The 15,167-nt window shown below is 46.1% G+C and overlaps 1 protein-coding gene across 2 annotated transcripts in view; it reads right to left on the bottom strand.

The window, feature by feature from the left end:
- Nucleotides 1-15,167, bottom strand: part of POLN (DNA polymerase nu) — a 111,351-nt gene that overhangs the window by 39,455 nt on the left and 56,729 nt on the right. For both annotated transcript variants that reach the window (XM_047847291.1, XM_047847290.1), the window contains one exon: nucleotides 14,998-15,055. In XM_047847291.1, coding sequence (XP_047703247.1) covers nucleotides 14,998-15,055 — 58 coding nt within the window. The remainder of the gene's footprint in view (nucleotides 1-14,997; nucleotides 15,056-15,167) is intronic.

The raw sequence follows: 15,167 nt of genomic DNA, 5'->3' as shown, positions 1-15,167 counted from the left end.
TTTTTGGGTACCCTCAGGTTTAGGATGGTTATATCTTCCTGATGAATTTGTCTTTTATCATCCCAAAATGTCCCTCTTTATTTCCAGGAATGCTCTTTGTTTTGCAGTTGAAACGTTCCATCTTGGTATTTTAGTTTTATTTACATTGGCATTTTGTTCTCTGCCAGTCTTTCTTGAATTCCTCTGGGTGAGTCACATGTTTTTGAACAGCCCATTCTGTCTCCTGCATGGACTCCTAGGTATTGCTTTAGAGGCTGCCCTGCCCTAGAAATTCTAGCAGGTGTCATACTGCCTTTCTCTACTACTCCGGTGCACGGGTGGTGTCAGGCCCTGGTAACAGCACAGTTCCGTGTGCGCCCCGTCCTGCCCGTTGTACTTTTTATGTCTTATATCCTCCTTCTATGTTGTAAACTTAAAAAAACTGTTAAGAGACTTTCCGAGAATTCAAAACCACATATAAATTGGATCTAGAACTACATAAGATAAACAAAATAAACGAGGCAAAATGAAGTGAAGCATATTTTTATATCTACCCTCACTGTCACGGGTGGTCTTCCTCCTGCCTGGGCTCCTGGCCCATGTGGTCTCCTTTCTCTTCACCCTGAAGAGCGGCTTCTGGCATTTCAAGCAGTGCAGCTCTATGGAGACACATTGGTTCAGAGTCTGTAAATCTGAAATGGTCTTTATTTTGCCTCGCTTTTTGGGAGATGTTTTTCTGGATATGGAAATCTAGATGGACATTTTCAGCATGGCAAGGATGTTATTCCATCGTCTTCTGGGCGCCCCTGTTTCTGGGAAAAGTCAGCCGTAATTCGTACTGATCTTTGTGTATCCTGTTTCTTCCTCTGCGGCTTTCAAGGTTTTCTCTTTATCTTTGGGAGTTTGGCTTTAATGTGCCTAATGGGTAGTTCTCTTTTTGTTTAACTTATTAAGGATTTGTTGAGCTTTCTGGATATGCAGATTGATATCTTCAATCAATTTTGGAAAATGTTACCTTCAAAAATTTTTTACTCCATTCTCTCTCTGTCCTCCTTGTGAGATACCAAATGTACACAGGTTAAAACATATTGTCCCACATAGCTTGGATTCTCTGGTTGGTTGGGTGGTTTTCACTTTTTTCTTCTTTGTATTTCATTTGGGACACTTCCTACCGGCCTGTCTTCAACTTGATGATTCTTTCCTATGCTGGGTCCAGTCTGCTCTGAAGCTATCTGATGGATTCTCGGTTTTGATGTTGTCTTTTTCATCTCTTACAATACTATTTGAGTCCTTTCTATAGTTTTCACATTTCTATTGAAAAATCTCTTAACACATATTGTCTACTTCTTCATTTAGATACTTTGGCATTTAAAGAATTTTTTTTTATTAGAGAGAGAGAGAGAGAGCGCGCATGTGCAAGTGGGAGAGAGGGACAGAGGTAGAGAGGGAGAGTCTTAAGAAGGTCCTATGCTCGGTGCAGTGCCTGACATGGGGCTTAATCTCACAATCATGAGATCATGACCTGAGCCAAAATCAGGAGTCAGACACTTAACTGACTGAGCCACCCAGGTGCCCCTTTACTTCTTAGCTCTTAAAAATTTTTATCATTTGCTAGACATTTTACATACAAGGACGGTAGAGACTGAAGCAAATATTTACATCCTGAAAAGGACACACCAATTTTTACATCAGGTCACTAGAGCTGAGAGCAAAGTCAATTTGAGCTGTGGGTTGGGCTGGGTCTGGGTTTTATTGCAACTTTGGTTTGATTCGGTTCACTATTGGCTTGAAACATTTTGAAAGTGGGATTAGAAATGTCCCTTCTATGGGGTATGGAGTCTGAGAACTGGCAAAATTGGCAGTATTTCTTTGGGCTTTACAGGTACACCGTCAGTGTTTCAGACCATAGGCGACCTTTCTCTGTGTTACAAACCTGCCTCCAGCTTTTTGGGTTGCTGGGAGCTTTGCTTTGTCTCGAGTCTCAGCCTAGCTTTCTACACTGCAGGAGAGCTCTCCTGTACCGGAATGCCTGCCAGGGGTGGTGGGCTCTCTCAGTATTCTGCCCTGACCTAGCCCTTGGCAGCTGCAGGTCTGGGACACCGTGGATTGACTCCTTTCAGTTGCCCTGCCTGCCCAACTTTGATATCTGCCCCTGGACGCTCTGTAAAGACTCATGGAAAAGAGTTGATAAGTGATAGGATCTGGAGCTGAGGCTCTTTAGAACTCTGTCACACCAGCCCACAACTAATTAAGCTCAGCTGATCTCTTCCTCCCTGCTGTAAGACAGTCCTCCTCCACTGCCACTCTACCAGTGATGGGAGAAGCAATGGGTTTCTTCTTTTCTGTGAAGGGCTCATCACTGGAGCTCTGTTCACTTAGTTGTATCCTCAGCTCTCTGGTAAATTTAGAAAAACTGATTTTGTAATTTATTTATCTTGGTTTTATTGTTAGGGTTAGAGCAATAGTCTCTTGTGGTTTTTTTTTTTTGTTTGTTTTGTTTTTGTTTTTTACATCTTAACTAAAAACTCATCCTTTAATGTTTTCATGAACTACAACCTAAAAAATAGCCCCACTAAGATAGGCACATGTTAGGACATCTAATCAGTATAGGATGAGGTATGCATCAGGAGAAAGGTGCAGAGGTCATGCTAACTCTTAAGGGGACGTGGCCTATAAACCTGGCTCCTCCATTATGTGGCAGTGTGACCCAGGACCCTAAACCACAAGGTTGCAAGAGGTTCTTCAGTACTGTTAGTGGCAACCCAACAGAGACCCCAAAGTTGTTCTTGGCCTTCCAGGCACAGAAAATCTCAGGTGGTCATGGAAAGTAGGTCCGGAGTGTCTGGAACATGCATATAATTCTCTGTGACACTAGTCTGCTTACTCAGAGATTACTGATGCCTAGTATAAACCATTAATGGAGCTGACAGAATTGAGATGTAATTTCATCTTTAACGGAGGCATACCTAAATCATGGCAAAACAAATGGCTGCACCTGTGCTGTGTGGCGAGCACGGGCCAAGCTATGTTCAGAGGCCTCCACAGACAAGGGCTAGTTCTGTTTGTGCAGCATGTCCATCGTGGGTCAGGAGAGGCTCTGCCCCATGTGATCCACATCCTGTGACTCAGGAGTATATCCCAGCCCATATCTGGCACAGCGGTGGCTCTCGTGGCAGAGGAGGAAGAGAATATGGAGAACCACGTGTTGGCTCTTAAGATTTATACCCATTGGTGACAAACACAACATCATTTCCATTCCCACGCCCCTGGCTGAAGCAAGTCAGTAGCCGAGACTGAGTCCACGGGCAAGGAAGCATACTCTCCCTCTAGGGAGGAAGACAAATAGTTTTTTGTTTTTTTTTTTTTAATTTTTTTTTTAAATTTTTTTTTTTTTAATTTAAAAAAAAAAATTTTTTTTTAAATTTTTTTTTCAACGTTTTTTATTTATTTTTGGGACAGAGAGAGACAGAGCATGAACGGGGGAGGGGCAGAGAGAGAGGAAGACACAGAATCGGAAACAGGCTCCAGGCTCTGAGCCATCAGCCCAGAGCCTGACGCGGGGCTCGAACTCCCGGACCGCGAGATCGTGACCTGGCTGAAGTTGGACGCTCAACCGACTGTGCCACCCAGGCGCCCCCAAATAGTTTTGAATAATAATACATTGTACCGCAGTCCACCCTCCTGGTCAGACATATTTGCTCTCTTCCCTGTTGCCAAGGGTGACCGTTCAAAGTCCCATCTGACAGGGCATCAGGGTTTTTGTGATCATCTTCAGATCCGGTCTTATGTGGCTCCTCTTGCTCTGCAGGCTGATGGGCTACCTGTCCCACCAGGTGTGTGATGTGCCACAGCCGGGAAGGGCAGGGTGACCACAATAAGTACACCCATCTAGATGAGGGGGGAGTGTGAAATGCACAGCAGTCAGCGGTCCACAGCATTGTCATTGGGCAGGTGCTGCCCTTCTCTGGGAGTGGAAGAGGGTCCTCAATTAGACCCTGAATCTGTTCCCTGGGAATGTATTCCTAGTTCATTGTTCTGTGTGTCCTTTTATCCACTTCCTGGGATTTCCTTTTCTGTTATATTTCTTGGCTACATGTAAGAGGGCACTGAGAAATTTTCTTTCCCAGGGGGATGAGCGTACATCCCAGACTGTTGCTTCCCATAGACGACATGGGGCCCACGGGTTTAAATCTCAAACCATCACTGCCTCTTTTTACTCCAGACTGGTGGTCCTCGGGGAAGTACAACTTTCAGAAACATCATCAGTTCTGTTTGACTTCATTCCGTTCCATGTGCCAACAGACCCACTCATAATTCATTTGGAGATGTATCCTCTCTCTAGACTTTACTGCAGGTACCTTGGCTTTACCAGGAGTTTGTAGGAAAGCCACTGCTAGTCTCTCTCTCTCTTTTTTTTTTTTTTTTTGGAGTTATGTGGTCTAACTAAAACCTTATGGGTGCCATCTTGATTCTCTCAGAGATGTTAACAGTTGGCGTTAAGGCCACATCTTTCATTTGTTAAAGGCTGTGTTTTAATTGGCCTTTGTTGCTCAAAGCCCTTTTCAGATTAATCTTTCACTGGTTGGAGAGGAGAATCATTTCTATATTCAAATGCCCAAGACTCCAATTTTCTGGAATCTCTATTCCCTTTTGTGCCTCCTTGTACACTGGCCAGTTCTCTTGTTTCTTAAGCACCTTGTTGCATGCAGCAAAAGTGACCAGAACACGTTTTAGTTCTGTTGGCCACTCGGCCTAAAGCCTTAGGTAATTAGATGTTATTTGCCTCACAAATTATCACAAAAGACAATTTCACCAAATGTTATGCCATTTACCAAATGCCGTCCTCCAGCCTCCAGTAGATGACTCCTCACTGCCTGCCACCTCCCTGAGAAGCCAGTGCTACATGACTTAGGATTCCTTATACAACCTCTTACTTACGGCACCAAGTCCTATAGATACTATTAGACCAAGTGATGCTGCCATTATAAATTACTCCAAAATCTTATGGCCTACAGCAAGAATAGTTTATCTTTCAGTCTCACTACGTCTTCCTTCCAGGCCGGTCCACCATGTATAATGCAGGGTGATGGAGAAGCCTCTGTCAGTGTCGCCAGCTATGGTGACAGAGACAAGAGACATCAAGAGGAAGCACGTGCACTTTATTAAAGCCTTAGCTTAGGAGCAACACAAGTCACTTTTGCTTACATTTTATTAGCTAGAGAAAGTCACAGGCCCAAGTATGTCATCTACTGGGTAGCGAAGCACCACCTTCCCCCAGAGAAGGGAAGCGGCCCGCAATACTATCTACCACACTCACCTTACGAGAGACTGTCTCAAAAGAGCGCCCCAAAAAATGTTAAGAAGAAAAACTAATATATTCTGCAGTGAAAAATTCTTTTTTAAGTTTCACTCTGAAAATGTTGAGTTGAATGCATAGCCAAAAAGGAACATTTTGTAAAACTTTTAGGAAACCACCTCACTGGGCAAATGTGTAATGATTACTGTACTGTGGCATCTTCCTATATGTGAACCAGACATTTACCATGTTGGGTCTTCCGTTCCACGCACAGTGTGTCTCCCCACTTGCTAGGTCCTCTTGGACTTCTCTCACTGGCATGGTGAAATCTCAGACATGCGGCTCCTGTACATACTTTGCTAGCTGAGTACTTAAGTTTTTCTTACCTTTGGATGCTACGGATACTACTCCATTATCTTTGGAGTGATTTTAAATTATATTGTCTTTGTGAGTTTAAGAGAGCAAGCGTGAGCTGGAGAGAGGCAGAGGGAGAGAGAGAGAATCTTAAGCAGGCTCCATGCTGAGCGATGCAGGGCCTATCTTGGACCCGCAGTTCAGAATGGCTGTGTCTTCCATGAGCATTTGAAAATGCTGAAGCTGGCCGCAGCAGCTCTAAGGTCTGACCTCGCTCCGATGTGACTCCAAGAGCAGGTTCCAGCTCTCAGGCTCTCTGGCTCTGATTGATCAAATTGCAGCTTTCTAGAGGATTTCTAAGATTTGTTCCCAGTCTCCATTTTATGTGTAATATATATATTTGATAAAAGGTTTTTCAAGGAAATTGTTAGTCTTTGAAAATGTTACTAAATATTCCAGAATGTAATATCAACTTGCCCATTTGCTCTCTGAGTTTCAAACAATAGGACATTTGCATGAAACAAACATTTTTAAGAGTAGATTTGATCTTGCAGCTTTTTACCATGTGCTATTCTAGTCCTCTGTTTGGAACATAAAAGTCATTTCCACAGCAACTAATTATAGTATAAGTCACAAGCACTGGTTTATTACCACTGGTGGGGAATTAGAAGCAACCATCATGCAAATATTAAAAGCCTCTTAGTTTTGAAGTTCTCTCAAAAACTAACACAAGCTAATCAAATGCAGAAAAGACACGTACAAGATCCAACGTAGACATGAACTTCTCAGGTTGGCTTTATGGCCAGTCAGCTTAACATGAATCTGAAGAGAATTATTTTCTGCCCAGCACTTCGTACCTTTTTCAAAAATCAGCTGAGCATATTTGTGTGGGTCTGTCTCTGGCTTCTCTTTCCTGCTGGTCTCTGCTAACATCCCACTCTCTTGATTTCCGTATGTCATATCTTACTATCGGCTAGTGATTCCTCCTACTTTATTCTTTGTCAACATTGTTTTAGCTATTCCAGGGCCTAGGCCTTTTCACATAAATCTTAGACTAAGTGTAGTTATGTCTACAAAACACTTTCTTGGATTTTAATAGGGATTGAATTAAGCCTATGGATGAATCTAGAGAGACCAGACGCATTTACTATGTTGGGTCTTCCGTTCCACGCACAGTGTGTCTCCCCACTTGCTAGGTCCTCTTGGACTTCTCTCACTGGCACGGTGAAATCTCAGACACGCGGCTCCTGTACATACTTTGCTAGCTGAGTACTTAAGTTTTTCTTACCTTTGGATGCTACGGATACTACTCCATTATCTTTGGAGTGATTATTTTAATTTTTTTCTTTGGACTGATTTTAAATGGTATTGTGTTCGTTTGTTAGTTTAAGAGAGTGAGTACGAGCCAGGGAGAGGAGGGGGAGAGAGAGAGAGAGAGAGAGAGAGAGAGAGAGAGAGAGAGAGAGAGAGAAACTTAAGTAGGCTCCACGCTCAGCATGGAGCCTGATTCGGGGCTCAGTCTCATGACCCTGGAATTATGACCTGAGCTGAAATCAAGGGTCAGATGCTCAAGTGACTGAGGTACCCAGGCACCCCAGTACTGTGTTTTTAATTTGATTTTCTGCATGTTGTCAATTTATAGAAATGTAATTGGATTTTATATGTTGATATTGTGTCTTGTGACCTTGCTAAACTTACTAGTTCTAAGAGTTAAAAAAATTCTTTTCTAGTATGTTCTTCGGGACTTCTATACAGACAATGATGTCATCTGCAAATACAGTTTTATTTCTCCCTTTCCAATCTGTATACCATTATTTCTTTTTTCTTGTCTTATTCAATGGCTAGAACTTCAACATTCAATAATAACAAGCTGTCCCTGATCTTAGGGGGAATGCATTCAGCTTTTCACCATCAAATGCTGTTAGCTACAGGTTTTTTGGAAGATGCTCTTTATCAAGTTGAGGGAGTTCACTTCTTTTTCTAACTTCCTGAGAGTTTTTATCATGAATGGATGTTGGATTTTGTCAAATGCTTCATCTGAGTCAACAGATATAATCACATTATTTTTATTCTTTAGTTTAATCACATAGTGAATTATATTAATTGAATGTTTAACCAGTCTTGCCTACCTGGAATAAATCCCACTTGAACATGGTGAATAATTATTTTTATACATTGTTGGATTTGGCCCGCTGATAATTTGTTGAGGATTTTAGCACCTAAGTTTGTGAGGGATATTGAACTGTAGAGGGTTTGAGTTTTTTGGTTTATTTTGTTTTTACTCTCTTTGGTTTAAGCATTAGAGTAATACTGGCTTCACAGTATTGGGAAGTGTTCTTATATTTTCTAGAAGGCATTATATACAGTTAGGTGTTTAATTCTTCTTTAAATGTTTGGTAAAATACTCCAGGGAAGCCATCTGGACCTAGGGGCTTTTTTTTTTTTTAATTTAATTTTTTTATTTTTTTAAATTTACATCCAAATTAGTTAGCATATAGTGCAACAATGATTTCAGGAGTAGATTCTTTAGGGGCTTATTTTTAAGAAACTTATAAATTACAAATTCAACATCCTTAATGATTATACGACTATTCAGATTATCTATTTCATCTTAGTTGGGGTTTGGTAGTTCGTGGTTTTGAAGAAATTGGTCCATTTCTCCCAAATTGTTGAATGTTTTTAGCACAAAGTTGTTTGTTATGCTCCCTTCTTACCCTTTGGATGTCTGCTGGATTTGTATTAATATCCTTTATTCCATTCCTGATACTGATGATTTGCATCCTGTTTTTATTTTTGTCAGATTACCAATTTTATTGATTTTTCAAAGAATCAGCTTTTTTTTTTAATGTTTATTTTTGAGAGAGAGCAAAAAAGTGAGAGTGTGAGTAAGGGATGGCGTCAGCATATTGTCAGTACAGAGCCTGACGCAGGGCCTGAACTCAGGAACCGCAAGATCATGATCTGAGCTGAAGTCGGATGTTTAACTGACTGAGCCACCCAGGCGTCCCTCAAAGAATCAGTGTTTGTTTCATTGGTCTTCTCTGCTGTTTTCCTAGTTTCAATTTTATTGATTTCTGCTCTTATCTTTATTAGTTCTTTCCTTGTCCTTGTTTTCCATACCTTTGGAGAAAGGGCAGGGGTGAAACTAAATCTATGACATGCTAAAAAAAAACCGCTGTATTATGTTATATCCTAACCGAAGGGAGAGTGAAGCGGAAGAAAGGACATTCGGGAGGAAGACGGTGAGCACTTGTGCTCAAGGTGCAGAGGAGGGAAGAGAGGCAAAGATCAGGCACCCGAAGAGGCGCTCAGCACTGTTAGTCGTCAGGGGACGTGAGTCAGAACCACAGCGAGACAGCACCTCACACCCACCAGGACGGCGAGGACCCAACAGACGGACAATGAAAGGTATCGGCGAGAACACAGAGAGAGCGGAAGCCCATGCGCTTAGGAGAGTGTGAAGCAGGATCACGACCTTGTTCCTCCAAAACTTAAATACAGTTGCCACTGAACTGTACGTTTTGAAATGGTTGAGATGGTAAATCTTATATTATTGTATTTTACCACAAGAAACAAAAGTTAAACAGAGAATCACTGCAGGGCCCGGCAATTCTGTCAGGCTAGAAATGAAAACACGTGTGCACACAAAACTTGTACGTGGACGCTCGCAGCATTATTATTCCTAACAGCCGGAAACCCACACAACGCCCGCCAGCTGTGAGTGGCTGAACAAACGGAAGATTATTTGCTCATTTAAACCGAAACATAGACGATACACTATTCCATATAAAGGGATATTATTCAGCCATAAAAAAGGAGTGAAGTGCTGATACTCGCTACCATGAGGATAAACCTTAAAAATATTATGTCTGGTGAAAGAAGCCAGACACGGGAGCCCACATATCGTATGGTTCCATGAATGTGAAACATCCAGAACAGACGAGTGTAGAGACGGAAGGTAGACTAGTGGCTTCCGTGGGGGAGGAAGAATGGGGGGTGACAGGGATACAAGCGCAGCTTCTCTCTGGAGGGGTGGAAACGTTCTGGAACTAGGCAGTGGCAATGGTTGCAAAATCTTGTGAATGTACTGAAAACTGCTGAATTGTACACCTTGAAAGGGTGAGTTTTATGGTAGGTAAATTATATCCCAATTTTAAAAAGAACAAGGATAAGGGAATCTCCCGACGCAGCGGGCCGGGAGAGAGCACGGGACTCGGAGGGGCCGGGGGTCAGTGACAGAGCCGCAGAGCCTTTGAGCTGGGGATTGCAGGTGGGGAGTGCCTCAGCCCACTCGTACTGTGGACCTCAGCGCCAACTGCACCCTGAAGGATGGTAATAATTGTCCTGGATGGAGGAGTTCCGGGCTTCAAATTGGAAGAAGAAAAGCCTAAGTAGGTAAAGGGAAAGTTTATTCAAAAAAAGCAAAGATGAGCCAGCAGTGAGGAAGAACAAGGAGTAAGCATAGACCTCTTTTGTACCTAAACAGTAACTGAGGGCTTCATTGGGGTTGAAAATAGGGCTTCCCTAAAGCCACCCTAGATGGCCGTTGTTGTTGCTCTCAGTAGAGGGGAAGGTGGAAGTCGACAAGGGGAATCTAACACCGCTAGAGTAAAAATGGAAAATAAAGAGCCTGTGGATGAGGACTTCCATGTAAAGTTGTACTGGTTGTGCACTGCACAACCCTAGGAGGTGCCGCTCACAATGATGTGTAAATGAGTGGCATTGCCTAGAGATATGCCATGCACAGTCCTGATCTTGGCAATAGAGGATGCTTCCTCTTTTCAGACAGCAACTCTGAAGACTGGGAGAAGGGCACACATTGACACTGAGGCGGAGCGGGAGGGAGTTCAGGGGCCCATCTCATGTCTGAAGGCTTCTTTGTCATTCAAATAAAAGGTGAGGTTTTCTTTCAAGATTAGAGAGAAGAGTAGACGTTTGTGGCAAGTCTAAAAACATCTGGAGCAGCCAATGAGTAGAGACTAGAAAAGGTCCTTCTCAGGTCAGATGACCCAAAGTTATGGTGCACTCACTCACCACCACTTAGTGGCTTCCTGCTGCACCCTGGGGGTGGGAAACAGGAGAGCAGAGAGTGGGATCACCCAGGGCTGGAAACACCAACCAGGAAGGGGAGAAGTCAAGGGAGCGGCAAGTCCTCGGCGGGACAGCTGATGGGGCTCAGTGGGGAGGCGGGGATCCGTCCTTCCTCCACTGATCCAGTGGTCACCCAGCAGGACCACAACTGTGTGGCCTGGGGGTGAAGGGGGTGTGGAGGAGGAGTCTGGACTGCATCCTATGGAAGGACTCCCAGGAAGGGAGCGCAGACAGGAGAGGAGGGCTGGGCGGCCAGAGAGGAACCCGGGCCACAGTTTGGGGGGGAGGTGGGGTCTCGGGTCTCAGTATGAGGTGGCCCCGGAGGGGTGGCCAGTATGGGGGAGGCCCCGGCCTAGATGCTACAGATGGTACAGGGGACCCAGGCCCGGTGGCCAGACTGCAGGTCGCTGCTGGGAGCTGGCTGAGGCCATGACCGCCTTGCCCTGGGGGGGGGGGGGGGGGTGCTGCCACGCCCTCCCCGCCCCCTCCTCCGGCCTAATGCTCTGCTGTTTCGTGGATTTTGTGACCTCCGCCTCGGATGCCATCATGAGCCTAATTCCCACAACCACTCTTCAGAATCCAGCTCGGCGTGTACCTCCCTCCTCTTGGGTATGCAAGAGTAATCTTCCCAATTTTTAAAATTCAAGTTAGGGTTGAAGTCTTGTGATGGTGGGGCCTGGAGAGGAGATGCTTTCTGGCCAACAGGCTCCATGCTATTCCCTCACTCACCCAACAGACGCACACTGAGACCGCACACCTCACGGGGAGGCAGGGGGCAGGGCCCCCGTAAAGGGACACTGAGGCAGGGACAGTCCAGCGGGACAGGCCGGATAGACACCATGGATATTTGTGGTGACAGGGAGGTCAGGTCCTCGAGGGAAGCCATGGGGCTGCACGATGGGCTGTTGGGGAGTCACGGGGACACTCGGGGAAAGAGCTTCTCAAGTGGGGGAAGCAAAGGTCTGGGCGAGGCACGTACCTGGAGTGCCCAGGTGGGGAGGGGTTGGTGCCCGTGCTGGATGGGGGGGCCGGCCTCGCAGGGCTCACACGGCTTCGGAAAGGACCGTGAGGTGGACAGAGAGGAAAGCACAGCGGCCTGAGCACCCAGCCTTGGTGGAGCGGTGCCTCCAGGGGGGACTCCTGAGGGGAGCCAGGCTGGGGGGAAGGAGGCCCGAGGCAGGAGGGAAGGTGGAGCAAGCAGCTGCTGGCGGGGGGACGGAGAGCAGGGCGGTGGCCTTCCCGACAGGCGGCCGCCGGCGCCTCCCACACCACACAGCAGCATCTCGGCTTAGCTCGAGGCCGGGCGTACCTGCCCCGGGGAAACTGAGTGCCCCTCCTTGTTCCGGAGAGGAGCTGCTACCTGCCTCCCTTGCAGCTACAGCCCTGCTCTGGAAAGGCTGCAAGGCAGCTGTGTGCGGCAGGGCCCAGGCGGGATTCCCTCCTGACGAGGGGAGCTCTGAGGGGGAGCCCCCACTTCCGTCTCTTCTCCTGAGAGAGGGGGCAGCAGGTACTTCACAATCGGGACCAGGAAAAGCTGACAGCCCGGGGAACGCAGACACAGGCGTCTGAGACACTGTCCGGCCGCCCAACAAAACCTGAGGCCGTCGCCCCCAGAATTCTCTGTGAGTGTAGGTCACCATCAGGCAGGGACCGTCCCTTGTGGCCTGAGGTGCTCCCGGCCTGATGGGGTGGGAGTGCGGAGACAAGGGCCCGTGCCCAGCACAGCGCACGCACACCCCACGCACGTGTGGAGGGGGGCGGACTCCCACCCAGGACTCTTCTAGTATCTCGGGTACATTCTCTAGCAAGGGGCTTGGTGTTTGGAGGCGAAGGGCATGGGTTCTTTCATAATTAGGGAAACTGGCATCCAGTTGTCTACTCCTCCCTTCAAAGGGATCAACTACTACAGACACATAATTTCTTTCTTAAAAAATAATCTCGGAATAACTTCAGGCTTTTGAAAACTCATGTCAGCATTCCTGCAGATCTGATAACATTGTGAGCTCATATATCTTACCACAGTGAAGTCAGGGTAGAATATACATCATCTTTTTCAGATTCCCGGAATAGCTTCCAAAGTTCCGGATCCCCAGATAAGTGTGCAAGAATGCGCAATTCAATCTGTGAAAAGTCTGTGAGATAAGAGTCTACGCTAATTCGGAATCCACGAACCGCCTCTCGTCCCTCTCGTGGTTGTACCCGCGGCCCAGCCCACCCTCAACTTTCCGTCCTCACTGTGGCCTCTCCAGCGACATCCCCCCACCCATCTGCCAGGTTCCTCTGGCCTCAGGGCCACCGGCCATCCCTGTCTCCGCAAGTCTAAGTAAGAGACTCCCCCCCGCCCGCCTCTGTGAGGCCAGCAGCGCCTCGCCTGTTTATTCTGTACATCAGAAGTGTGGAAGGGCCTGCTGTGTGCCAGGCTGTGCGCTTGGCATCTGTTAGGGAACAGAACAGACCAGCCTTTCTCCGCGGAGCCTACGTTCCAGGAGCAGGAGACACTGTGAGTTATCTAGAGCGTCGGAAGACGAGAAGTGGAAAAGACGGATCAAGAGAGGAGGTTGATGAGTGAGTGGGCCGTCGGTATACACGTCCCTGAGACAGTGATGTCTGAGCAAAGGCACAGGAGGGAGGCAGAAGGTCTCTAGTGAAGAGGTTCCATGCTGGGCACGAGGTGGGGCTGGCCCATGTTGGAGGCCAGCACATCTGCAGCGAGTGAGCAAGGCAGGGAGCCAGGGTGATGAGGACAGATGGCAGGAAGGAGAGGCAGACGGGGTGGGGCTGTACAGGGGCATCTGGGGTCTAGACAGGGTGAGGGACCCTGGGAGCAGATCTGCTTCTATTCACTATGCACAAGAAATCTCTCCGCATAAATTTTTGCCTTAGGATTTATTTTAAAGAGTGAATTCTGTAAGTTACTTCTGAAGTATTCGTCTCCAAACACATGAACTATATGAGATGCATAAAGTGAGCTGCAGTGACACAGGGCGTCTCTCGGACACAGTCTGCCCGCACCTGCTGCCAGGAAGGTGTGGCCCTTGGGTGAGACCAACGTGCTCCTTGGGGAGACGGTGAGCCTTCCGCCTTCCGCACCTGAATTGTTCTTTTTTTTTGTTTTAACGTTTTTTATTTATTTTTGAGAGAGGGAGAGACAGAGCATGAACAGGGGAGGGTCAGAGAGAGGGAGACACAGAATCTGAAACAGGCTCCAGGCTCCGAGCTGTCAGCACAGAGCCCGACGTGGGGCTCGAACTCACGGACCACGAGATCATGACCTGAGCCGAAGTCAGCCGCTTAACCGACTGAGCCTCCCAGGCGCCCCCTGAATTGTTATTTCAAGGGCACTTGGCGAATCTGGACACGAGCTTCTTCACAGCCAGTTCTCACAAAGTTTATTCAAATATCATTCCAAATTTAAGAGTCCAGATTTCTGACTGCTGAATATATTTATTAACAAAATTTAGAAATATCATGGTACTGCTGAGAGTAAAGTGGATTTTCTGTTGTTAAAATTTTATGTTGTGTCTGGAATTCCTGGTGAGGAAAAGCTCAAAAACTACTGACTCTTGAACGTACTCCAGTTAAGAACGGTGTAGAGACTCCCTGAACCTCTCCGACCAGGAGACAGACTTTGGGGAAGTGCGGTCCTACGATGCACCAATATGATTTGAAGGGCGGCAGGAGGCAAAGTTGCTATGGTCACCTCCATGGTCCTGCTTAAGTGTGACTTCGTGTATTTGAAAAGGACCCCTCGTCATGATTCACTGTTTTGTGGGGACCCAGCAGAAGCAGCAGCTCCTGAAGCAGAGGGGGCAGGACCCCCCCGCCCCAGGGTGCAGGACCCCAGGGGGAGGGGCCACAGAACCTTCTTTGCTCAGGTTTGGGCTTTTTCTTTTTTATAAATGTAACCAGCAGCATTACCACGGAAGAGCTCAAAAGAAAGGTGTTAGCATGCTTTTATAAACATTTCCAGTAGTTTTCAGACTTTAACAAAAGCCAGTTTTACTGTGTTTGTTTTTCTCCTCTATTGGGAAGCTGGTGAGGGAGAGATGGTGGGAGGGGAGCTGCTTTCCTTGTATAATTATCATCTATTTTAACTCCCTAAAAGGGAGGTGCCCTATCAGTTTATTTTTCAATGTGTACTTAAATCCTGGTCATGCAAATACAGAGAACTTCAGGAACCAAAGAAATTAGTTCTACAGAAAAGCAATTATATACACTTGTAGGTTTTTAGAAAAATGTTACCCCAGACTTCAGCAAAGTAGAAAGAAATAGGTTACCTTTAAAATACTGCGGTTTAGTAATCCGAATTGGGTGCTTGGAGATACCTTGAATATTCTGTGAATAAGAGGAAGACAGTTTTAGCTAAAATATCTACTCATAAATTAACCTGTATCATTTAATATTATTATTTATTATTGTTTTCATTTTTCTTAATGTTTATTTTTGA

Source organism: Prionailurus viverrinus, unplaced genomic scaffold (assembly GCF_022837055.1).
Source record: "Prionailurus viverrinus isolate Anna unplaced genomic scaffold, UM_Priviv_1.0 scaffold_45, whole genome shotgun sequence".
Classification (NCBI taxonomy): Eukaryota; Metazoa; Chordata; class Mammalia; order Carnivora; family Felidae; genus Prionailurus; species Prionailurus viverrinus.
Note: the sequence above shows the minus strand (reverse complement) of the source record. Positions and strands in the feature narration are given on the sequence as shown.